The 27,281-nt window shown below is 35.9% G+C and overlaps 1 protein-coding gene across 2 annotated transcripts; it reads right to left on the bottom strand.

Annotated features, from left to right (window-relative positions):
* Positions 1-15,078: 15,078 nt before the first annotated feature.
* On the bottom strand, positions 15,079-23,974 carry LOC109244281 (nicotinamide adenine dinucleotide transporter 1, chloroplastic). 2 transcript variants are annotated; one of them, XM_019411344.1, is made up of 10 exons: positions 23,461-23,974; positions 23,158-23,253; positions 22,704-22,810; positions 19,400-19,448; positions 19,167-19,276; positions 16,586-16,680; positions 16,400-16,488; positions 16,171-16,265; positions 15,608-15,722; positions 15,079-15,485 (listed from the first exon to the last, which is right to left on the bottom strand). In XM_019411344.1, exons 1-10 carry the CDS (start codon positions 23,528-23,530, stop codon positions 15,418-15,420), a joined length of 894 nt encoding a protein of 297 aa, XP_019266889.1. In that variant the 5' UTR covers positions 23,531-23,974; the 3' UTR covers positions 15,079-15,417. The 2 variants fall into 2 exon arrangements, with proteins under 2 accessions (XP_019266889.1, XP_019266888.1); XM_019411343.1 differs by having other exon boundaries at positions 15,079-15,722.
* Between the last annotated feature and the right edge of the window lie 3,307 nt (positions 23,975-27,281).

Here is a 27,281-nt window from a genome sequence, read left to right as displayed (position 1 = left end):
AAATTTCGCATGCCATTGTTTGGGTGCTTGTTTTAGTCCGTAAAGGGACTTAACAAGTCTACATACCTTCTTTTCTTTACCTGGAACCACAAACCTTTCAGGTTGTTCCATGTAGATTTCTTCCTCCAACTCTCATTTAAGAAGGCCGTCTTAACATCCATTTGATAAATTTCAAGACCATAAACTGCAGCTAATGCTACTAACGTTCGTATGGACGTAATTCTTGTAACTGGAGAGTATGTATCAAAATAGTCAAGACCTTCTCTTTGTTTATACCCTTTGACCATAAGTCTTGCCTTATATTTGTCAATAGTGCCATCATCTTTCATTTTTCTCTTAAAGATCCATGTAGAACCCAACGGTTTATTTCCAGGAGGAAGATCAACCAATTCCATGTATGGTTGTTCAATATGGATTCTATTTCACTATTGAGTGCCCCTTTCCAAAATAATGATTCCGAAGAAGACATAGCTTCTTTAAATGTTTGAGGCTCATTCTCCAATAAGAAAGTCACAAAATCTGGTCCAAATGAAGTAGACGTTCTTGGACGTTTACTACGTCTTGGATCCTCATGATTAAATATAATTTCTTTTGTTTCTTCCCGAGGTCGTTTAGATCCTTCACCAATCGACTCACATTCCTTTTTATACGGATATGTATTTTCAAAGAACTCAGCATTATCTGATTCTATAACCGTATTATTATGAATATTGGGATTTTCTGATTTATAAACCAGAAATCGATATGCTTTACAATTGGTCGCATATCCTATGAAAACACAATCAACGGTTTTCGGTCCTATTTTTACCCTTTTGGGTTTAGGAACTTGCACTTTTTCCAAACACCCCCACACTTTAAAATAATTCAAGTTGGGCTTCCTTCCTTTCCATTTTTCATAAGGAATGGATTGTGTTTTGCTATGGGGTACTCGATTTAGTATTCGGTTAGCCGTAAGAACGGCTTTCTCCCACAAGTTCTGTGGCAAACCAGAACTTATCAATAGTGCGTTCACCATCTCCTTTAATGAACGATTCTTTCTTTCTGCAATCCCATTGGATTGGGGCGTGTAAGGGGCCGTTGTTTAATGAATAATTCCATATTCTAAACATATTTGTTCAAAAGGAGATTCATATTCACCATCCTTATCACTTCTTATCATTTTGATTTTCTTGTTAAGTTGCGTTTCAAATTCATTTTAGTATTGCTTGAATGCGTCTACTGCTTCATCTTTACTATTAAGTAAGTAAACATAGCAATATCGAGTACTATCGTCAATAAAAGTTATGAAATACTTCTTTCCACCGTGAGATGGTATTGACTTTATATCGCAAATATCTGTGTGAATTAAGTCTAAAGGATCTGAATTCCTTTCAACTGACTTATAAGGATGTTTAACATACTTAGATTCCACACATATTTGACATTTCGATTTATCGCATTCAAAATTAGGCAATACTTCCAAGTTAACCATTTTCCGCAAGGTTTTATAATTGACATGACCCAAACGTATATGCCATAATTCATTTGACTCAAGTAATTAAGACGAAGCTAAAATTTTATTATTATTTTCAACAACCATTACATTCAGCTTGAAAAGGCTCTCGGTGAGGTAACCTTTTCCTACAAACATCTTGTTCTTACTTATTACAACCTTATCGGATACAAATACACATTTAAAATCATTCTTAACAAGAAGTCCAGCAGAGACTAAATTCTTTCTAATCTCGGGAACATGAAGGACGTTGTTTAAAGTCGCCACTTTGCCGGAAGTCATTTTGAGAAATATCTTTCCACATCCTTCAATCTTGGCCTTTGCAGCATTTCCCATAGAAAGCGTCTCATCGGGTCCAACAGGAGCATAAGTAGCAAAAGCTTCTCTAACAGCACAAACATAGCGAGTGGCTCCAGAATCAATCCACCACTTTTTAGGATTGCCTACCAAGTTGCATTCGAAAAGCATGGCACACAAGTCATCCACATCATCGTGCTTTTCAACCATGTTTGCTTGACCCTTCTTCTTGTCTTTCTTCGGAGCACGACACTTCGTAGATTTGTGTCCGGTTTTTCCACAGTTGTAGCAATTTCCACTGAACCGCTTCTTGCTTGGGTTGTATTTCGGTCCAGAAGCCTTCTTCCTCTTTTTATTCTCTTCAACAATATTTGCTCACATTATTGTTGAGTGTCCACGGCCTCTCTTGTCAGCAGCTTTATTGTCCTCTTTGATTCTCAACCGAACAATGAGATCTTCAAGGGACATCTCCTTGCGTTTGTGTTTCAAATAATTTTTGAAGTCCTTCTACAATGGAGGCAACTTCTCAATCATTGCTGCTACTTGGAATGCTTCATTAATGACAAGACCTTCAATGAAAATTCTGTTAGTAAACATAATAAAATTAATACTACCAACACTAGTATTAATTCTACTTATACCTTCAGCAAGGAGATCGTGAATAATCGCTTGCAATTCCTGGACTTGGGTAATAACAGACTTGCTATCTACCATTTTGTAGTCCAAAAACTTTGCAGCAACGAACTTCTTCAACCCGGCATCTTCAGTTTTTTATTTCTTTTCAAGCGCAATCCACAGTTCTTTTGATGTTTCCACGCCACTGTAGACGTTATACAAAGCATCCTCCAGCCCGCTTAGAATATAATTCTTGCACAAAAAATCTGAATGCTTCCACGCCTCAATCACGAGAAAGCGTTCAGCCTCTGGAGTTTCATCGGACAGCACAGGAACATCTTCTTTGATGAACTTCTGGAGACTTAGAGTAGTCAAGTAGAAGAACATCTTTTGCTGCCAGCGCTTGAAATCAATCTCGGAAAATTTTCCGGGTTTCTCCGCTGGTGCCAATGCTGCCGGTATTTTCGGCTCGTTGAGGCATTGGCAGTTACCATCTGAACAACTTGGTTTCCGTTGTCATTCATCATTTCTGTAAAAGAATGACACAAACGTTAAAATCACGTAGATTTTAATCTCAAATAGAGTACAAAACCACAAAGGTTTTACTCCTTTGTGTTCACACTGGGGTTTGAAGTACCACTACACCAGTGTGTAATTCGTTCTATCCTGGGAGGAAATAATCCATAACCTTGGGTACTAGGAGGGGATTAAATTCCTTAAGCTTGTTAGTAATCTGTATTTGTAAAACAATTCTGGAGAAATAAAATTACATAAACAGAAATGTAAATGAAATAAATAAAAAAAACCAATTCGAGCCCACTGAATTCACAGTGTTTCAGCGAACACAAAGTTTGGTAGAAAATCACACTTACTGTTGCTTTCTTTGAAGTTAAAATATGCAGAAGAAAGGAGAAGAACTCAGAAAATTCGTATGGAAAATCTGAGAGAACGAACATGTATTTATAGCCAAAGTTGATTGAAATCTGAAGAGGTGCAACTCTTCAGAATGGCTGTTTTTGCAAAATGACCAAAGAACAAATGCCATAACATAAATGGCTATTTACTCAACAATAAAGAGGGAAAATTGAAGGGTAGTTAATTTTCTGTTACAAAAATAGAAAACTGAAAATTGGATAACTGAATTGGATTTAATATTAATATTTATTTTAATATTAATATTTTGTTATTAAACCAAATATTTAATAACATTTCTGTCAATATTTACTATTAACAAATAAATTTGGTCCAAAAATTAATCAATCGATTGACCAAATCCGAAGCCGAGCCAAGCGACAACGACGACAGCGCGAGGCTTGCCTTGTTTTCAACTCTTTATGAGCTAGAAGAAGAGCAATTGCTTATATACCCATCAAAAATCTTTTCCTCTTCCCGTATGGGACAATCAAGGTATACGTTGACAAGTTATATTTTTACTACCTAAGTAAATCTCCTCATAAAGTTCCTCACATCCAATTTGGTAATTTCAGACAATTGTCGACCTATGAGGTCTTCAATCTTCACTCGCTTGCTTCCCCCTCGCACTTTGAAAGTTCCTTCTAAAGATTATCATTAGGCTAGCTACTTTTCCCTTACTCTTTGTCTGCGCATACGTCGTTGTGGAATTAAATATATTCAACTGTTAACATTCTATTCGATATTGGTGATGTGACGGAGCGAATATGTGTCGGCGCAGGATAAAAGGCGCAAAATTGTGTTTGGATTCGCTTCAACTACTGATTCATTCTGCTTTTACAATCACTTCATGTTGATTTACTTATATTTGAATCGTTTAAAGAGATCAATTTCTTCTTTCTTCTTTCAAAAAATTTGGAAATGTGTTCTACATTTATGCATTGTTTCTATTTTAGATTCTTACTGTTTTACTATTATTAGGTAGAATAGCTTTTCTATTTTATTCATATTTTATGTGTCTTTAATCTGTCTTGCTCAAATTTTAAGTGCAAGGAACATATGCCATTCAAATTATGTCGATCGAGCTCTATTTTACTTTTTTTTATAGTTAAATAATTATTTCTTCGACAGTAGTTTTTCAAATTTTTTGATATAATCATTTTTGTACTCTATTCATGTTTTACTCTTTCTTTCTTAAATGATATGGAATATATAGAATACACACGTGCAGAGAGACTGGTTTAACAAAAATATACAGTTTGAACAAAAATTACTAGGTTCAGTTGAACACGTAGTCGGGTTTATAACTTCGCCCCCTGTCTGTCAGTTCTGTTGGTGGATTATGCTGTTATAGGATTGCATATAGGTGTTCGTAACACGCAGCGGAAGACAATAACAATCCTAGGAAGATCTTTTCGTGTTTAAAATTTATTTACATGTCAAAGATCGGATCTAAGACGTACCTGGTGAAGAGAGTCTCGTTTCAAAATTTCTTCGATAGTGCGAAGACTTTATGCGTGTCCACACCGAGACCGATCCTTGCTATCAACTCTTTGATTAATGAAACCCGCGAATAAATTGAACGAAAATATTTTGATGAAATTTTTCTCAAGAACTTCAACTTAAAATAGAAAGAACAAGAAATTAAGTTTTCTTGTCAAGAATATTTTTTGGTTTTGCGGCTTCTTAAAATAACTCGCTTAGCCACGTTAATTGGGTGAAAACCAATTCAGTAGTTGGCCTTTTCTCACGTGAAAACCAATTCAGTAGTTGGCCTTTTCCATAACTCTTATAATTGGAAAATCAAATCCCATTCCTAATGGGAATTGCGTGATCGTCAAGTCCCTCTTGTGGACTTTATACGTGAGTCCAATTGTAAATTGGATTCACTAAATAGTCTCCATTAATCTTTATATATTTCTTATATATGTAAATATTAATTTTTATATATATCATAATATATTTCAACCAAGAGATATAATTTAATTTTCTATTCCAAATAGAAAACTTTAATTTGTTCACAATATTAATTATATCCTCAGTGCTAGCGAAGAATATAATAATATTTCATTTGGACTAATAATTTTAATTATTTGACTAATTAAATTCTACAATTTAATTACCAAACATAAAAATAATTAACCCTTTAGCAAAGAGCAGAACACTCGTTAGTGTGCGACCCCATAGGTTCAATACTAAACCGGTAGTAAATTGATCATATCAATATACTAATCAAGGGTTGCGTCTAGCAACACTCCTTAACGACCGGATAGAATGAAGTATACAATTTACTCTCAAGAACCAGTAGAAAAATAATGTATTAATTCCTTCCGTCCTTATAGCTCCGAGTCAGCCTAGGATATGGTTCAACTGTCAAATCTTAATAGGCGACCAACTATGTGTTCATGTCAAATATAATCGACCACCGAATGCCTAAGAAACTCATTTCTTCTTTCATTCAATTGCCCTGGCCAAGGTCTTAGTTTGGTCTTTTATAATTCATGACAACATGGAGCTTAAACTCATTACCAAGAGTTGACAGATTCCATCTTGATCAATCACTAATTCTACAAGTATTTAATCGTACCCAATATCCTTTCAACTATCGCCCTAGGGCCATAGGTGTCTAGTATCAAAGCACAATAAATAACTTGTCAATTACTATGACGATCTCAGGTCAAAGGAAACTTTTACATCACATTCTTCAAGAGAATATCCTATTGATAGTTTATGGTAATTCTAACCATTAGGAATTATCCAATGAGTCATTTCAATGATCATATCTCTATACACATCATCTATCGATGTAATTTAGTTAATGAGATCAACTAATCTTTATCCCATAAAGACGATCACATAAATATTGATCTAACCGGATTACTAATGTCCAAATTAATAATCCTACGATCAAGCATAAATTTAGATTAAATTATAAGAAACTTACTCTCATTATCACGATCTCCATCACAATGTCAAATCTCAAAATTTAATCAAGGACCTTATCAAAGTAATCAAGCAATTAATAACAATGATAAAAGAATATCAAATGCCATATATATTTTATATCAAATAACGTTCACAAAAATATGTTCAAATTATCAAATATGATATTGGATCTAGGGCATATCTACTATATCACTAACAATCTCCCACTTGCACTAGAGTCAATCGCTCTTGTACTTCATTCCCAATTTCCACTTGTGCTTGTCAAACTCCTTTGCGCCAAGAGCTTTAGTGAATGGGTCTGCAACATTTTCTTTTCCATCAACCTTTTGAATCTCGACGTCTCCACGTTCAATGATCTCTCTTATCAAGTGATACCTTCGCAGAACGTGTTTGAATTTTTGGTGTGATCTTGGTTCTTTTGCTTGAGCAATGGCTCCAGTATTGTCACACAACAGTGGAACCGCACCTTCTATTGAAGGAGCCACACCAAGTTCAGTTAAGAACTTTTTCATCCATACAGCTTCCTTAGCAGCCTCACTAGCCGCTATATATTCTGCTTCAGTCACTGAATCAGCTACTGTAGCTTGTTTGGAACTTTTTCCAACTCACCGCACCACCCATTTAAGGTGGATACCATAGCTAGAAAATAGATTTGCTATCATCTCTATCTGAAGAGAAACTTGCATCAGTATAACCTTCAAGTTTCAACTCAGAATCTCCATAGATGAGGAATTGGTCTTTAGTCCTTCTTAAGTACTTAAGAATGGTCTTCACCACCTTCCAATGTTCCTCACCAGGATTTTCCTGATAGCGGCTAGTCACTCCAAGTGCATAAGCCACATCAGGACGTGTACATGTCATGGTATACATGATAGCTCCCACTGCACTAGCGTATGGGATCCTACTCATGCGTTCTCTCTCTTCAGGTGTTTTAGGACAATCCTCCCTACTGAGAGTAATTCCAGTGCCTATCGGTAGATAGCCTCTTTTGGAATTATCCATATTATACCTCTTTAAGATGGTATCAATGTACAAAGACTGGGAAAGTCCAAGCAGCTTCCTAGATCTATCTCTATAGATCTTTATTCCTAATATATAAGCTGTTTCTCCCAAGTCTTTCATGGAGAACTGTTCAGATAGCCAAATCTTGGTACTTTGCAATGTCGGTATGTCATTCCCTATGAGAAATATATCATCAACATACAACACTAAGAATATAATTGTGCTACCACTAACCTTTTTGTACACACAAGGTTCTTCTTCGCATCTAACAAAATTGAACTTTTCAATTGTCTTGTTAAAGCGAATATTCCAACTTTGAGAAGCTTGCTTTAGTCCATAAATGGATCTTTGTAGCTTGCAAATTTTATTATGATAAGACGAATATGTGAAACCTTCAGGTTGTGTCATGTAGAAATCCTCTTCTAGCTCACCATTAAGTAAAGCTGTTTTCACATCCATTTGCCATATTTCATCATCATAGTATGCTGCTATAGCAAGCAAAATCCGAATAGATTTGAGCATTGCCACGGGAGAGAACGTCTCGTCGTAGTCGACTCCTTCTTTCTGACGATATCCCTTGGCAACAAGACGGGCTTTGTAGGTCTCCACCTTTCCGTCTGCTCCAATCTTTTTCTCAAAAACCCATTTACAACCTATAGGTTTTATATCCTTTGAAGGTTCAACTAAAGTCCATACTTTATTTTCCTTCATAGATTCCATTTCGGATTCTATGGCCTTTTGCCACTTCTCATAATCAGAACTTTGTATAGCCTCTTCATAGGTCTTAGGGTCATCATCATTATGATCAACCTCATTTGATACATCATCTTGTACCATTAAATTTAATCTAGTTGGTACATGACGTTCTCGTGTAGACCTTCTAAGAGGTACTTGTACAACTTGTTCACCTTGTGCTGGATTTGGTTGTTGTTCAATTTGGTTTGGAACTGGTTCATTAACCTGTTCTTGAACTTCATTTAGTTCTTGAACTTCAACCGTTGAAGATGGCAACTTCCTTGGCAACTTCAAAACATCTAATAAAGGTTCTTCAACTTGGGTCTCATGATCTTTATATTGTGTTGATTCATTAGTTTCTTGAACTTCATCAAGTTCTATTTCTCCATTATAATTTCCTTCTAAAAGAAATTCCCTTTCCAAAAAGGTTGCTCCTCTGGCCACAAACACTTTATGGTCAGAAGGGTGATAGAAATAATATCCCATTGTTTCCTTGGGATACCCAATGAACCTACACTTATCAGATCTTGAGTCAAGTTTATCAGACTGTAGTCTCTTAACATAAGCTGGACAACCCCAAACTTTAATGTATTTAAGGTTAGGCTTACATCCTTTCCATATCTCATATGGTGTTGTAGAGACTGACTTAGTGGGAACTTTATTAAGTATGTTGCTGCTTCCAAATTATATCCCCATAAATTTATTGGAAGATCAGTGAACCCCATCATAGATCTCACCATATCTAATAAGGTTCGATTTCTCCTTTCAGACACACCATTGTGTTGTGATGTTCCTGGAGGTGTCCACTGTGAGAGAATACTTTTCTCTTTGAGATATCTGGTAAAATATTCACTAAGATATTCTCCACTTCTATCAGACCTTAGTACTTTGATACTTTTATCGGTCTGCTTCTCAACATCACTACGGAACCTTTTGAAAATTTCAAAAGATTCAGACTTGTGTTTCATAAGATACACAAATCCATATCTTGACATATCATCAGTGAAGGTGATGAAGTACGAATATCCACCTCTAGCTTGAATTTTCATGGGCCCATAAACATCTGTATGAATTAGTCCCAATAATTCAGAAGCTCTTTCTCCACTTCCAGTAAATGGAGATTTGGTCATTTTTTTCTTTGAGACAAGATTCACAAGTTGGATATGATTCAAAATCATACTTGTCAAGGTACCCTTCCTTGTACAACTTGTTAATTCTTTTCTCTCCAATATGACCAAGTCTATAATGCCAAAGGTATGTATGATTTACATGATCATCTATTTTCCTCTTAAGACTTGAAACATGCATAATCGAATTAGCATTCACATTAGGTAAGACATAAACATCATGTTGGAGATAGCCATTCACATATAAATTATCGCCATAATAAATAGAGCAAATACCATTGCCTATTTTAATGCGAAAACCACGTTTGTCTAACATAGAAGCTGAAATTATGTTCGAAACAAATTTAGGAACGTAATAACAATCATCCAACATAAGCACTTTGCCCATAGGCATTATTAAAGAAATTGATCCTACAGCTACGGCCGCAACTTTTGCACCATTTCCAACTTGTAGATTAACTTCTCCTTTCTTTAGTCTCCTACTTATCTTGAACCCTTGCAACATATTGCAGATGTTATAACCACTGCCAGTATCTAATACCCACAGTGAAGAATTAGTAGTAGCTAAAGAAACCTTGAAAACATTTTTCATTAATGTCTCACCTTGTTTCATGTCCTTTAGAGTTGCAAGATACTCCTTGCAAATTCTCTTCCAATGCCCTTTCTTCTTACAGTGAAAACATTCAACATCATATACTGACTGCAAGATCAAATCTTCAGAAAACTCTTTACCAAGCTTGTAGCCCAACTTCTCATGTTCTTCGGTAAGAACAATCACATGATTGATAAGGGGTCCAACTGGAGAGTTTTCAATATCCAACTGTGTATCAACCATCTTCTTAAGATATTCAATGATTGCAGTTGGATCCATATTCTGATGTTTCCTCTGGAGTTCAGAACTCATAGAAGCGAGAATGATGTGTTTAATAGCAAGGCATTCTTCCAAGTGTTTCTGATAAACCTTGGTGCCTTGAACATCATTCTTTGGTGGGATTATCTTTGCAGGCTTATCGATCACATCAATGAGCTTTTCATGCATGAGAACAATTCTCAAATTTCTATACTAGTCATCAAAGTTTGGTCCTACCAACTTGTTGGTCTCAAGTATTTCACACAGTGATATAACAGACATATTGAGAAATCTAAAATATAAAAAAAAGAAAGGCAATAATATAAGAACATATTTGCATATATCATAAAGACATGGACTTTTATCTAAATGATATTTCCACTAATTATTTTAAACTATTTACCCTCATTATAGTTTACAAAATTTTTATTTCTGTTAGTGGAGTAAAGGAATCCTTTAACAATATGTATGAGCCCCTTGAAAGTCAAGTCGTTTCTCACATATATTTTAAAGGTAGGTACTCTTACCAATTGTATCCCCGTACAATTTCCTTAAGTAGCTCTATGTCAAATAGTCCCATGGTAGTCAGGTCGATCCTATTGGCATAGTTGAGTTCAACTATCATGATAGCAAAGAATTTATTAAATTTTATACTCCCCGGGTAGTCCAGACGTCTAGTAAAAAATTGAATAATTCTTTCAATCCATGCATCTAATGCAATAAATAATTTTAACATATTCTCGAACTATAAGTCTCCTGGTAGTCAGGCCGCTCCTTATAAACAAGAAATAAGTAAAATTATTTACTTTGATGGATAGCTCTATAATAAAATATCTTATAAGTACTTTATTATTTAAGAACTCAAATTTTAGTAAGAGGGAGTTGTTACTAAAACAGCTTTTAATAACATGAAGATCAAGTCTTTTATAGCATGCGAATTGGTTCAAGTTGTCTACATGCTTAGTCCTAAATTAATTTACATCACATGTAATAAATAATTCAAAATTATGTAATGAACAAGCACGTGACATGAAAACAAAATTTAACATTCTTCTAACATGTTTAATCTATATATCACATATATCACAAAAAAGTAATTCATGCCAGAATATCATTATTAATTAACATCTCATGAACTAATAACAATTAAAAATAACTATAGAATCATGTAACCTATTATAGATTTCCGTCGTATCTAATACAAAATTTTCAAATTCAAGTTATGAACTATCTCAATAGTTATATGAATACATATTTTATCCACAATAAATAATATCAACATTCAAACGATTTGACTATTGCACAAGACACATGTATTATGATTTGAACTCTTCAAATATAATATTAAAATATTTCGTAAATAAATTTTAGACACAATAAATTACGGCTCTGATACCACTGTTGGATTGCATATAGGTGTTCGTAACACGCAGTGGAAGACAATAACAATCCTAGGAAGATCTTTTCGTGTTTAAAATTTATTTGCATGTCAAAGATCGAATCTAAGACGTACCTGGTGAAGAGAGTCTCGTTTCAAAATTTCTTCGAAGTGCGAAGACTTTATGCGTGTCTACACCGTGACCAATCCTTGCTATCAACTCTTTGATCAATGAAACACGCGAACAAATTGAACGAAAATATTTTGTTGAAATTTTTCTCAAAAACTTCAACTTAAAATAGAAAGAACAAGAAACTAAGTTTTCTTGTCAAGAATATTTCTTGGTTTTGCGGCTTCTTAAAATAACTCGCTTAGCCACGTTAATTGGGTGAAGTCATATATATATAGAGAGAGAGTCACCAATCCTTTCCCTTTAGGTTAAAGGAAAAGACCAAGGCCTTTTCTCACGTGAAAACCAATTCAGTAGTTGGCCTTTTCCATAATTCTTATAAGTGAAAAATCAAATCCCATTCCTAATGGGAATTGCGTGATCGTCAAGTCCCTCTTGTGGACTTTATACGTGAGTCCAATTGTAAATTGGATTCACTAAATAGTCTCCATTAATCTTTATATATTTCTTATATATGTAAATATTAATTTTTATATATATCATATATATATTTCAACCAAGAGATATAATTTAATTTTCTATTCCAAGTAGAAAACTTTAATTTGTTCACAATATTAATTATATCCTCAGTGCTAGCGAAGAATATAATAATATTTCATTTGGACTAATAATTTTAATTATTTGACTAATTAAATTCTACAATTTAATTACCAAACAATAAAATAATTAATCCTTTAGCAAAGAGCAGAACACTCGTTAGTGTGCGACCCCATAGGTTCAATACTAAATCGGTAGTAAATTGATCATATCAATATACTAATCAAGGGTGGCGTCTAGCAACACTCCTTAACGACCGGATAGAATGAAGTATACAATTTACTCTCAAGAACCAGTAGAAGAATAATGTATTAATTCCTTCCGTCCTTATAGCTCCGAGTCAGCCTAGGATATGGTTCAACTGTCAAATCCTAATAGGTGACTAACTATGTGTTCATGTCAAATATAATCGACCATCGAATGACCTAAGAAACTCATTTCTTCTTTCATTCAATTGCCCTGGCCAAGGTCTTAGTTTGGTCGTTTATAATTCATGACAACATGGAGCTTAAACTCATTACCAAGAGTTGACAGATTCCATCTTGATCAATCACTAATTCTACAAGTATTTAATCGTACCCAATATCCTTTCAACTATCGCCCTAGGGCCATAGGTGTCTAGTATCAAAGCACAATAAATAACTTGTCAATTACTATGACGATCTCAGGTCAAAGGAAACTTTTACATCACATTCTTCAAGAGAATATCCTATTGACAGCTTATGGTAATTCTAACCATTAGGAATTATCCAATGAGTCGGTTCAATGATCATATCTCTATATGCATCATCTATCTATGTAATTTAGTTAATGAGATCAACTAATCTTTATCCCATAAAGACGATCACATAAATATTGATCTAACCGGATTACTAATGTCCAAACTAATAATCCTACGATCAAGAACAAATTTAGATTAAATTATAAGAAACTTTACTCTCATTATCATGATCTCCATCACAATATCAAGTCTCAAAATTTAATCAAGGACCTTATCAAATTAATCAAGCAATTAATAACAATGATAAAAGAATATCAAATGCCATATATATTTTATATCAAATAACATTCACAAAAATATGTTCAAATTTATCAAATATGATATTAGATCTAGGGCATATCTACTATATCCCTAACAGTTGTCTTATCTCTAAGCATATTATTTTCCCTCCTCTGGGCTCTAACTACTATTCTCTCTCTCTCTTTTCCTTCTCCTCTTCTGTCTTTTGTAGAATATTAAGAAATCAGGATAAAAGTTTCAATATAAAAACAATAAACAAGAGATGAGTGTATTAAACTAAATACTCTCCAGATTTCCATTCCTCTATTGAAGAAGATATGTGACAAGTTGTTGCAATTACTTTGAAGGGAAAAAAATAAAAAACTTTGCACCTTAGGGTAGAGTGGGGAAGAAGTGTTAGTAAGACATAGCTTTCTTATCATGGCAATGCCTTCCTTTGGAGTTGGCCCATAAGGCCGAAGTATAAAGAAAAAGAGATTGTGCTTAGCAGTGAAGGTCTAAACCAATTTATATTTCTGACTCATTAGCATAAAATTCAATGCACCTTTTTGTAATAGCAAAATAGTTGTGTATCGAGGTAACAGTTTAAGCTGTAGTGTTAGTAAGAATTGGAATTTTAATGATTTTCTGGTCATTACGAATTTATTGGTTTATTAACTATGTAAAGTATGAAATAGTAGGCATTCTATTAATTTAATAACATCATGAAACTCGTAACAATTTTCCCCTCTCTCTTGTTTTCTTTTTCTCACTTTTTGCCCACCGACCAGACTTATGATGAATGGTGTGGAAAGCAACTCCTTTCATGTTGCGCACATTCTCCTTCTTTTTCTTAAATCATAGTATTACAAATGACTAATAATGGCCAAAAAAACTTACTTGAAAGAATCCAACAACTTCATGATAATCTTACAAGTTTATGCATAAAATTGATCCATGATTTTAACTCAATAGTAGCGGCGGAACCACCTATTGACACCTCTTTGTCGAAAAGTGGTCAAATTTTGTTTGTATGTACAAAAATTGTCTCTTGGCATGTTTTTTCATAAAGGAGTGGAGAAAGTTGAAGAAAGGACTGAAAAGTTAGAAGATTTATATGTAATTTAGCCTATAAGGCTAAGGCTATAGCATAGTATTTATTATCCGGTGATGAAATATGAGAAAGTGATGTAATTAGAAATAGTAAAAAAGGTTACTTAATCATAATCCTGGATCTATCAAGCAATTCTTTTTCTCGGAAGAAACGAAAAAAGTTTGACTAACACATGTGTTTCTTTGGAGGTAAAATGAAAGACGTTGGATAAAGTTAAGACTTGAAGCAAAAGACGGTCTATCTCAACTACAATTTGGTGAAGTTGAAAAACAACATCTCTCTATTCTAGTTCTAGTAATAGTATACCCAACTCTAGAAAAAAGCAAGATTAATTTATTTTGATATTTTATTGTCCAGATATTACTTTGCTTCAACAAGGATATTTGCAAGATTGGTACTATATAATGAAAAAAGAAACAAAATTGCAAGATTAAGAATGCAATAGACAGTTTTGCCAAAGTACTTTCAGATAGTAACTAGTTTCTAATTTGTTTTCTTGTTTCATTGGACCAAAGAATTTTCAGATACTGAAAATTAGATGGTCTATTTTCTTTAAATGTCAATGAAGTGACATTCCGATAGAAAGGTGTCTGATATTTCAAGAATTACGTGACTTTGCACCTGGCAATCAATCATCTAGTGAAGGTTCTTTAATGCCAACAGTTTAAATATTTGTTCCTTGAGGAATAATATTTTCATTTTCGAAAAGTAGATAGATTCCCCTTGCTTTAATAATTTTTTACACAAGTTGGTCATCCAAGTCTTCAGGGTAATTTTTTACAGCAATTCCTAATATGAAACTAGCTACGTTTTAACAACTTCAAGTTACCTCCTACTGAATAATAAGTATATCGACTAAACAAGCCTACTGATTGGCCTTGAATGATGATAAATGAACTGAATTTGACAAGAAATATACATTATTATTCTCTCTTTGCCTTGGTCACTCCACTTTTGATGAAGGAGGTATAATGATTCAAGATGAAAAGCCGGCAAAAATGCACTCAACAGAGTTCCATTTAATATTGAATTTTGTCAAAGCACGTACAATCTCGATTTCCTAGTTCCTACATTTTCAACACCTTTTATCATCATCATCAATTTCAGCGTAAGAATGGTATAGCAAATTTGTCTCACAATGTCCAAGATGGCTTCCCTATGTTGCTATGACAGCCAGCAACAAATAAGATACACAACCAATGAGGAGATTGCTGCAGCCAAATTAGCCACCTTGCTCAAGGACTTGATGAACTAAACTGCCTCTACGGTGAATCCCCAAGTCACGACATCCTACAATGGGTGAGGATGAGGATCAGCGGGAAACAAGGTTACAAGGAAGCGGTGAATCATCTCAAAACTTGTAAATGTGATAACAGCTGCAGGGGTAGTCCGGATTAGGTTTGTCGCACAACCTCTGTAAAAGCCTTGGATTCCTTCTTGATGAAAGACTTTTTTAATGCAGTCAATTACACCAGAGTACCGCTTTTCAGAGTGGCGCCCCTGTTCTTGAAGCCTTGAACGTACTACCTACAACAGAAATTCCAACATATGATTTTGTGAATGTACATTTTTGTCACACACTCCATTCCCTAAGCTTTTCCCAGACACATAGTGAAGTGTCTCAACCATAACTTGACCAAACAAAAATAACAAAGCCTGAGAAGGGCAACAGAAACGAGAACACAGAGATGCCTTCCCGCCAGAGAGAATTTGGTAGTGCTAGAAATATATAATGAAAGCAGGGACGGAAAATAGAACATAAGGTATAAGTTGCTAGAATAACAAAATTTCATGTATCCGTAGAAGACAGTGTAACCCATTACTCCAATCCCGAAAAGTATAAAAAGAGGTAGGGAAGAACTTGACTTGCAATATTTCTGTAAAATTGTGGACCAAGATATCATATGGTATACCACTTTATGTTTCAGTTAACCGTTTAAACCCAAGTAACAATGCAACCACCGTAGCAACATACCTCATGTGGATATGTCAATGTAGAAGCAAATATTTTGGAAACTGATGATGCAACAGCAACATCCGGGGCCCCGAGTTTATCTGTTGAAGTGTTATCTGACATCATCACAATAAGCCAACACAATCAGATACGATGTCATCCTTTCTAAGTGGTGGGAAACCAAATAGTATAAAGATACTGAACTAACTAGAAGTGAAAGGAAACAATATGACCATAAGTGAGTAATCACCTCGCTTGGCCAAGTAAATCTTGATTTTCTCATAAGTTGGGAATTGGATGGCTACATGACTAACACCAGCCAAAGCAGGCACCAGACCGCTGTCCGCCACAAAGCAATACAAGTCAGCTAAAACAGTGGTAGACAAATAATTTGGAACATTACGAGCGATAAATTTCAAGAAAGAAAACCACTGACCTGTACAACCCACGAATGCCCTCTTCACATGCTATTCTCCTTAAAGCAGATAATGTACCCCTGTAAGGCTCAAGACCTGCTCTTATTCCTTGAGTCTACAGAAGGTTAAGGCAAATGAATAAGGGTGAGAATATGATTAATGCTTTGCTTGGTGAAGTGCATCCAGAAGCATATCTTTGGTAAACACATCTTTAACAATTATTAGACAGCATAATTAATTGACAATACCGATCCAGCATAAAAAGATCCTTTCACATAATTTTTTTCACAAGTACATATACATTATTGGTCAATTACATGGTGTAAGAATTCTCACTGCTGCACTAGCTACATTGTCCCCACAAAATAATAAAACACTGAAGGTCATGGAATGTTGTACTTCTTGGCTCTTGCCGATATAAGCCCTCCAACTTAGGCAAGACAATGAGGCCAGGCCATGCAGGTGAGGAGTTGGGCTTAGCTTCGCTAGCAATATGCCTGCCCGGGATGCCTAACCTATCCTCCTGTGAATACCCAAGATGCGCACACTCGCATTTTCTGACTTTAGAGCAAAAGTTCTGCTGTGTTTGGTTTTCTTCTTAACATTTAAGATCTTGAATTTCATTTATTCAGTGATTGCGAAAGTCGCTAGTGATACCTTCGTAACTCCATATGACCTCCTTTCCCTAGTATTCCACTAAATTTTACAAAGAAAATAAGAGATAGACAGTCAAGGTAGCCAGCAACTGGTGGAGTATAATGGGTGAGATGGCAGCTGACTGCGCCTAACAATACTGGCAATGGTTGAATTATTGATGGTGAAGTGGCAAGAAGAGCAACTACAACCGCAAAGTAGAGGTAGGAGACTACTTTTTAGTTGAAATGCTAACTTTTAAATGCAGCTTTATCTTGTTGGCCCAGACCCAACCCGCCTGCGCCCTATGGTACTGGCCCACCTCTGCCCCCATGGCCTTATGTGGGGTGGTGAATCTGGGGATTCACCTGTCCCATTGGCATCTCTACTCCAAGCACTTGCTATAACAAGCAACCATGAACTACATAAATATTGCCTATTTTTCAAAAGATGGTGGTGTCCGTGTTCTGGCTTGATTGCACGCTCCTTGACTAATTCGTCGTGTACCTGCTACTTCCCACACAGGCAACTCTGTCTACCAAGTCTTAGACAGATCAGAACCCGGAAGAATACATCTAATCTAATGTCGCCTCTACTCGAATTCAGGGGTTGGACCCAAAGTTGTGACTCCAATTCAACTAGCTACCCCTTGGGGAGAAAGAACGTCTATCACTCAGTCAAACTTATAAAATGCAAGACAGCTTATGAGATCTTCAAGGCATATCAAGACATTAACCTGATTAAAACTAAAAAGACTAACCCATATGGGCATGAAGTACTATTTCCAGTTGAACTTCAGTGAAATATTGAAATAGCGGTTTGGTTTGAATGTCATTCAAGTGAACTATTTCACTAACAGATCTTCAACTTTCACAAACTTCTTTTCCGACTGAAGTTCAAACTTCCACAATTTTTTTGACCAACTTCAACTCAAATATTGTGCCAACGCCTGCTAAACCACAAAAGGACTGACAACTAGGCCAACTTAGCATTGCAGATTCAATTAAAAATTGTTACAGCAATTGTGTTCGTCAAAAGGAGAGATGGTTTGCATATTTCTCCACCCCACCCCCCACAACTACTTCACTCTTCGGGATTTTTGTTATGACACATCAGGCCAAAATATGTTACAAGAATCAAGTACGAATACATGCACACAACATTCAAACTTGGGGAAACTTCAATAGTAAAAATGATAAAAATAACAAAAACAACTGGGACACACAACCATTCAGAAGCAAGGAGAAGAAAGTATTGACCAGGAGATCAAATTCTATGGAATACCCAAAAGCAGAATATTGAAGAGGAGCGAACCTAAAGCAATTAGATCCCAACTGAAATAGAACAACACTGTATTGCACAGATACTCATCGGTCCATCTATTTCCATTAGTCAGCGACAAGCGCGCAAAGGTCATCCGAGGACACAAATGCACAATGGCATTATTAGGTGTACAACTCCTAGAGTATGTTATATAGCAGTACCACCTTGAGGCAGTTTGTGTAGGCCAGCTGATCACCTTTGTCAGATCAGTTAGTGAAGCAAATGTGCCATAAAAGCTAAAATTACACTCCCCTCTTTCAGTTAGTTACTAAAAACAAGGAGATAGAAACATTGACACATGTTCCGTACAAGAACTCTTTGTTTTCCATTTTCCCCTTGTAGGATAAGGGAAAGCCACATTGGTACATTCTTTCTCCTGAAATCATTCCCCTTCCATGACCAATTCTACATTTATTATAAGAATTCAGAAGGCCCTTCCAGCTGCTTTATTAAATGTAGTTTTTTGACAAAATATTGTTCCACTCCATACTGCAAAAGTTGATACCAAACACTTTAACAAAGTCGTCCTAGAGTCAGATCCAGCTTTGGTTTAAAGGATTATTAGCAACATCTTTACCTCTTTCACCAAGCCACACATATAAGAAGATCAAGCTAAATATCAAAATTTGGATGCATAAATCACACCTGAAGACGCGTCTTGACAACCCAGAGAGGATTTGTCGCAATTGTGGTTGCAGCTCCAGCACCGGAAGCAGCTAACATGTTTGCACCTATTGAGAGCTGATGACTTCCATCTATAACAACCACCGAACAAAAAGTTTTTACCACTAAGTGCAATGTAGTTTATCAAAAATTAATTTGAAAAGTAATCAGTCAATGGAAAAACATCTTTGAGGAAAGTAAGGTCATCTACTGACCATCAGAGCCAAGAAAGCTTTTCAGCTGTTCATATATAGTAAAATAGACCTGCAGAAAAGGAAAATATGTTTGAGATCACTCTTGCAATAAACTTGATTATTTCTCTAGGAAATCGAGGAAAATTGTGATCAAATCTTTAACACTAAGTGCATAAACACCATAATGTAATAAGAATTAAAGTCCTTATCAAAACAAAATACGTAATAAGAATTGAAGCAAGAAATTTCAATTTTAATTAGTGAAAGAGATAAGTAATTGTAAGCCTCCCTTTCTTGCCATGTGTGACTGGCACTTAAAATTGATTAAACGATATGCCAATATGAAAGGAATGCAGGAAACATTTTTAAAAAGACCTTTCCGCTGGAACTCAATAGAACTCAGAAAATTCAGATGCACTGGGAGAGTGTTCGAATTAGCTTACCCAATCCATTTGCCCATATGAACAAAAAAGAACGGGACAAGGATTATGACTAGAAGCAAAAGAATTTGAAACGACAAAATGACCATCATTTCTTAGAAAAATACCTTTCCGTAAAAGCAGTTTGATCTTTTTTTTTCTTCCATATCCCTCTCCTACTTCTATGCTCTCCACTGTTTTGGAACCACATTCTAATTTCTGATTTTGGTAAGCAAATCAACCAATCAACCCAAGATAGTTGGGATCCGCAATACGAATCTTTTGGAGAACTTCTCGTTATAAGTAAGCAAATAATTTATTACAATAAAGGCAAGGACTAAGATACTGCTGGACAATAATAATAGTTGTTCTCTCACTTACATAGTCAGATCAAGTTTATAACGAGCTATTGTAGGGGCTGTCTGTTTTTTTTTTGTACTTTTGTGTCCCTTCTTGGTACCTTATTAATAAAACTTTTACCTTCTCAAAAGAAAAAGGTTATACGAGCTATGGAAATCTATCCTAGCATCCTCTTCATATACATAATGCAAATTTTACCTGAACATTAACAAGCTAAGACATTTATTTTTTAGAATAAAACAGCTAGATGTAGCTTTACCCTAGAAGCAGCATTACTCCCCTCCCTTCCATAACACCCAACACAGACGAGGTGGAATGTTTCTCCAAATCTGTCAGTTCCATTTTCATCTTATATCCTCTCCAGCCCCCAAATGCTTCTTTGACAGTCTGTCATATTAACCATTTCGTCCCAAAATCGTCTAAAAACAACTCCCACAGTTGAGTTGCAAACTGTTAATACAAGAAGAAGCTTTTCTCTGTAGTAGTTAAGTGAGATATGCACCCAACCAAAGCAAGTCACCTTATAGGAAGCTTTAGTTTCCCATGATATTTTCCAAGACCACTGTAGTATATTGCAATTTCCGTACATAAGTTTTTGATAAGGTTTGTCAGGGATAAATTATGTACATCTCCTGTACATAAGTTATGATAAATGACTTCATACTAATCAAACCATTTCTTTTGGCAGTCCATATCAAAGAATCTGAAGCCTCAGAAAGTGTTTGCACATCTCCCAGGTTTTCCAAACTACAATCATCCTTTCAATCTCCCATCCTAGCAGCCCCCTCTAAAGCATACTTCTCACCGGTCTCCAATTTTCATTAAGCTATAGTTATTCTGTGTGTAGTGTGTAAGGCAATGCTGTACAAGCCTGTGAATTTATCTTTGCTGAAGAATATCGTAACCATTCATCCTGTCAAAACAATTGATTCTTCTACCCTCCCTTGCTTTTTCATTGTTATAGAATTCAAGCTGAAGTTTTCTTATTTGTTTCCAAACTCCTACTGTAGCAATTTCATCAAAAGAAAGGGAACTATGCAGAGCAACTGACTGCTTTGGTGCACCATGAATCTTATTCACCAAATTTTGATTGTACTATTTTTCTCCTTAGTACCTTCTCCTCCTTGGTGTATCTCCACAACCATTTGAAGAGCCAACTCTTGTTGTGAATTTTTTAGTTTCTAGCTCTAATCCTTCTTCCTTCTTGCTTAACATTACTGTCTCTCGCTTTATTGAAAACATTTCTTTACCTTGTTACCATCCTGTAAGAAATTCCTTCTGCTGCTATCCAAATTGATTAAGACCTTAGAAGGTAATGGAAGCAGTGACATCATATAGGTTGGCAATGAGTGCAGTATACTGTTTATGCTACTATCTAGCCTCTTAGAGACAAGAAATTAAACTATATGCAGAACAGCAGCTATACTACTCGTGCATTTAGTTTAGCTTCAGTCCACCTAAAGTATGCATTACTCGGGTGTTAGTGTTACATTACACAACAAATACTCAATGGAAACAAACATACACCATCTTTTCTATGTTTGACCACCAGCATGCACACAGCCAATGGAAGGGATTTGGAAAAGCCATCATAGGTTGCTCAGGATGACAAGAGAAGCTATGTAGATTTGGTTTTGATAAACAGGTTAACTGTCATTTATTTTTTAAAATTTTTTATTTTTTTTGAGAAAGAGAATGTATATATAGATCTATATATATTGTGTGATATTAACCAGAAGGAGAAAAAGAGAAATAACAAAACACAAAGCAAAGGTGAAAATGACAAGCGAAATGTTGATCAACCACTCAATCAACTACATCTCAATCCGAAATTAGATATGCTCGGCTATATGCCTCTATATCCATTCACTTATTTGTAAGGTTCAGTAATAGAGGTTTCCACTAGAACAAGATCAAAGGCTTCAGCTGAGTAACAGCTTTACGACAAGAAGTCAAATCAAAAACAGAATTTCACAACAAATTCAGGAGGATGGATTTCAACAAGAAGAAAAGGAGGACAAGTCATGGACTAAACCAAATATGTGACACATTAGAACAAAGAAGCTCAAATTAGATTTCATTGTGTCACACCAAATAATAGACAGTAAAAAGAAGGTAAGACAATATCTTGGGTATATAATCATGCCCTAAGTGCACAGAAATAAAGTATAAACTTATCAAAATCAGGTGAAATTTTGGGGAGTTATTGCAGAATGACATGATTTAAATATGTCGGCAAAAACAGGCCCAGTAAACCAAGAATGACGTAGGAAGAGGACAATCATGACCTAAGAACAGGATATCAAAGTCCAGTAAACTTCAACTCCCTTATCAACCATTTACAAAAAGAGAGAAGAATAAAAAGTTAAAGCACAGAAGCTGAGAGAGAGATAGAATGTAAGTCAAAATTAGGAACTATGAGATGAAACAAAAGCTATGTAGTAAACAGCTCTTGCTCTATCCAGATAGAACAATAAAGAGACTTAACCAGAAGTTAGCATGAAAATGTGATGCTAAAGTTAAAATTGAAAAGTAATATGACTCACCGCCCAGTTTGGAAGTAATGCTAGCACTGTTGGGGAAAGCCCTCTGTACATTCCACGCAGCCCCTCCCTTTGAAATATCTGCTCTAAACTCCCAACTATAAGACTACCTGATTAGAAGAAGAAACAAAATCAGATGCCTCTGATATTCACCTCATAAAATTCGACTGATCTTTTCATGTGTTTAACCGTAACTTGATGGTAGATGATTATCAGTCGCAATACAAGCCAGCATAAGTGTCAGTGGTGGATTTACTATGACCGCAACAACTGCTTTCCACCCGAACTATATATTCTAGTTGAATCATTTTTTAAAATATATAGTGGGTTAAAAATCCAACAGGATGTGGCATGTAAACATCACAATCAAAAGTGTACCTACAAAGCTGCTTGGTAGGAGAACTAAAAACCTCAACTATATCAAGAATCATTTTAACATATCAAATAAGGCAATTACCTCTAACGTTAGCATTTCCTAGCTTTGGCAACCCATGAACCTGCAACCTAGTCTTGATAACATCTAAAGGGCACACAAATGTAGCCGCTATAACTCCTGCAACATATTAATTGAGCAATCCAATTCAGTGTATGCCAAATTCCAAACTAATCAATCAGACATAAAAATTCCATGTCCATATATATGTTTTAAACATATCCACAAGAAGCCCAATTAGAATTTGATGGTCAATTGGGGAAACAAATAGAGGATTAAATAGTAAGTAACAAAAAAGTATTTTCTTCTTTTTTTAAAAAAATTTACCAGCAGCGGCACCAGCACCAGCATTGCAAAGTAGGCCTTTAGGAGTAGGGCCATGAGTATCAGCGGCCATTGCTATTGCTAAATCTAGGGCAATTAATTACAAAGGAAAGAGCAGCTGCAGAGATAAAAAAGACTTGAACTTGATTCTTAAAGTCCTCTTTTAAGAGGGAGATCGTACAGAACCACAGTCGCATGGCCAGTAGGTATAACTCCAAATAACGAAATTTCACCACTCACTCACTCGCCAAATTGAATTGCCCGCAAAACAAGTTTTCCATTAAAGGGGCAATTCAAGATTTAATTTTTCACAAGAGGGATTTCGTTTGGCTACGTTGGTTGTTGATTGACGATGAGATCAAGAATCTGAAATCGCCATGCGGGGTGGTCCAATTTGGCAGCTCTCAATAAGGGGCGATAAGGTCAGAAGATGAGATTCATATACGGAGTAGAGTATTTGATTTGAGTCCGAAACCACCCACCCTCTTTCGCAAGCTTGCAATGTCATCGACCACACAATGACTCAAATGGGTCCACCTACTAGCTTTTGACTTTTGATTTATTTTTATCATTTTAACTTAAAAACAAGTGTTTAAAAAATATTTTTTTATTCTATTCAAACACTACAAAATACCTTAAAAATTATTTTAATTTAAAAGCATTTAAAATAAGTCAATCCCAACACAAATTTTCTTCTTTTTTTTTTCTCGTCGGCAACAAAAAGAAGTAGCAGTATCAAAATGCACTTTTACTACTTGTACACCAACCTACCCTTCACTCTATTTTCAAATGTTACCCAAATCTTCTCCTAATTACGAGATACTCTGTTTACTATGGGCAAAGATCTAAATTTGCCCCTCAATTATGTAAATCAATCAGATTTTTATTCATTTATAGTTGAGATCAAATTTACCTTTGCCGGCTCTAGACAATGTAACCTCTTTATTGACGATATTTTCTTCACATTATTATTATTTCGTTATTATCAACTAGTAGCTCATTTTGCTCTTGAAAAAGTGTACGGTCAAAGGTCAGGAATTGGGAAAGAATTTGGTGGTCATGGGGGCTTGGAGAAATAGCAGTGATGCTGAAAGCATATGGTTTAGAACAACTAGTTGTATTAGAGAAGCAGCTAGGGAGGTGATGGGGTTTCGAATGGCAACTTTGGCCGACATCAGGAGATTGGTGGTAGAATGGTAAGGTCCAAGGGAAAGTGAAAGTCAAGAAAGTTACTTATGCGAAGTTAGTGGAGAGCAAAAATGAGGAGAATATGAGGACGAATAGGGAGGTGTATAAGACAACAAAGAGGGAGGCAAAGCTAGTAGTTACTGTGGCTAAAACGACAATGTTCGAGGGCTTGTATGCAGAACTTGAGGACAAAGGGGGATAAGAAATTGTACATGCTAGCCAAGACGAAGGAGAGGAGGCCCCGAGACCTAGACCAAGTGAAGTGCATCAAAGACGAGGAAGACCATGTTTTGGTAGAAAAGGCACGCATTAGACGGAGATGGCAGAGATTTTCATAAATATGTGAATTAAGGGGGACAGGAACATCGTGCTAAGTGACTTGGAATACTCTGAGAGTCGTCGGGACGTTGGGTATTGCAAGTGTATCAAGGTCGAGGAGGTTGAAAGGGCTATGCATAAAATGAGCAGGAGAAGAGCGGCCGGGCCGGAGAGATCCAGTTAAATATTGGAAGAGGGCGGCAGAGCAGGTTTGGAGTGGCTGACTTGGTTGTTCAATGTCATTTTCAAGACGGCGAAAATGCCTGAAGAATGAAAATGGAGTATGATGGTCCCAGTATACAAGAACATATATTCAAAATAACAGCAACTATAAAAGTATCAAACTGCTAAGACACACCATGAAAGTTTGAGAGAGTGCAGTGAAAATGAGATTGATGAGGGGTGTGTCTATTTTCGAGAACCAGTTCGAATCCATGTTGAGGTGATTGACTATGGTAGTCATTCACCTTGTGAGGAGACTGTTTGAACAGTATATGAAGAGGAAAATGGACTTACATATAGTATTCATCAACCCAGGAAAGGCATATGATAAAGTCCAAAGAGAAGTTATTTGGTGATGTATGGATGTTGGAGATGTACCCGTAGCGTATATTAGGGTGATTAAGAACATGTACGATGGGGCCATGACCCAGTTGAGGATAATGGACGGAGACTCTGGCCACTTTCCAGTCTCGATGGGATTGCACCGAGATCTGCCCTTACCCCATTTTATTTCCCTGGTGATGGATGATTTGACGTGACACATCCAAGGGGAAGTGCCTTGGTGTATGTTATTTGCAGATGACATAATATTAATTAACGAGATGAGGGGCAGTGTTAACACTAGGTTGGAGGTTTGGACACATAACCTGGAGTTTAAGGATTTAGGTTGAGCGGGACTAAAATAGAATACCTGGAGTGCGAGTTCAATGATGTAACACAAGTCATTCCGAAGAGAGTAAGTTCAAGTATCTTGGGTGTATAATCTAAGCTAATGGAGGAGATTGACGAGGATGTCACTTACCGTATTAGGGCGGGTGGATGAGACAAAGGCTCACATCCGGTGTTCCGTGTAATAAGAATATGTCACATAAACTTGAAAGTAAGTTCTATAGAGTGGCTGTTAGGTCGACTATGATGTATGAAGTGGCCAATCAAGAGCTCTCATGTCCAGAAGTTGCAAGTAGCGGAGATGAGGATTCTGAGATGGATGTGTGAGCATACTAAAGAGGATAGGATAATGAATGAAAGCATTCAGGACAAGGAGGGAGTGCCCTCGTGGTAGACAAGTTGGAGGAAGCGAGGCTCACATGGTTCGAGCATATAAAGAGGAAATGTCCAAATGCCCCAGTAAGAAGGTGTGAAAGATTGGCCATGGTGGGTATACTAGAGGTAGGCCTAAAAAGTATTGAAGAGAGGTGATAAGGCAAGATATGGCACATCTTAAGCTTACCGAGTACATGACATTGATAGGAAGGTGTGGAGATCGAGAATTCGGGTAGAAGACTAGTAGGTAGTCGCGAGTGTATCCTTTTCTTACATGTAGGATCAATAGCATTCTCATATTTTCATATACTTATACCTGTATTATTACTTGTTATTTCTTTGCTTCATTTTTCTTATTATCTTGATGTTGTTGGTATTGTTTTGTGTTACTGTTTCCTCTCCATAGTGTATACATTATTATTTTCTTGTTAACAAATGATATGACTATGTTTCCCCTGAGCCGATGGTCTATCAGAAATATCCTCTCTATCTTCACAAGGTAGGGGTAAAGTTGCATATACACTATCCTCCCTAAATCCTACTTGTGGAAGTACACTAGATTTGTTGTTGTTTGTTTGTTATTGGATTATGTGACTATAAACGACCACCCAAACTAGCCACTATAGATACTGCTAAGAATCTATATGGCTATATAAATGTTGTTGTCGCACATAATACACAACATTTACTCATCTTGAAAAATATAAAGTCTACAGTTAATTCACAAAAAGAAAATTGTATGAATACGTACAACATATTATTTACCCGTAAAATGATACAATTAAATTTGTATGTGGTTTATAGACAAGCGAATCGATTTGATCCCAAAATGATAAATAAATTAAATAAAATACAAGACTTAGCGTTGAAATCGAGATCAGACAGCAAGTAGCTTGGATCCTGGAGCAAAACTTTCGAAGGCAGTAATAAGAATATCAATAGATAAGAAATAAAGTGTTATTGAGAGAATAATGTGTAGCATAAGTTTGTCAAAAGATTCGTGTCCTTTACAATGGCAGTTGGAGTCACTATTTATAGTTGCACCTAGGGAA

Source organism: Nicotiana attenuata, unplaced genomic scaffold (assembly GCF_001879085.1).
Source record: "Nicotiana attenuata strain UT unplaced genomic scaffold, NIATTr2, whole genome shotgun sequence".
Taxonomy (NCBI): domain Eukaryota; kingdom Viridiplantae; phylum Streptophyta; class Magnoliopsida; order Solanales; family Solanaceae; genus Nicotiana; species Nicotiana attenuata.
The sequence above is the reverse complement of the archived record's forward strand: the minus strand, read 5'-3'. Positions and strand labels throughout refer to the sequence as shown.

Excerpts from the sequence above, each read along its gene's own strand:
- LOC109244281 (XM_019411343.1), bottom strand. The coding sequence starts at position 23,530 with ATGGCCGCTGATACTCATGGCCCTACTCCTAAAGGCCTACTTTGCAAT. Across the intron at positions 19,277-19,399 it reads AAGCTTTCTTGGCTCTGATG|ATGGAAGTCATCAGCTCTCA; the intron begins GTCAGTAGATGA and ends TGGTTGTTATAG. Across the intron at positions 16,489-16,585 it reads GGCATTCGTGGGTTGTACAG|CGGTCTGGTGCCTGCTTTGG; the intron begins GTCAGTGGTTTT and ends TGTGGCGGACAG.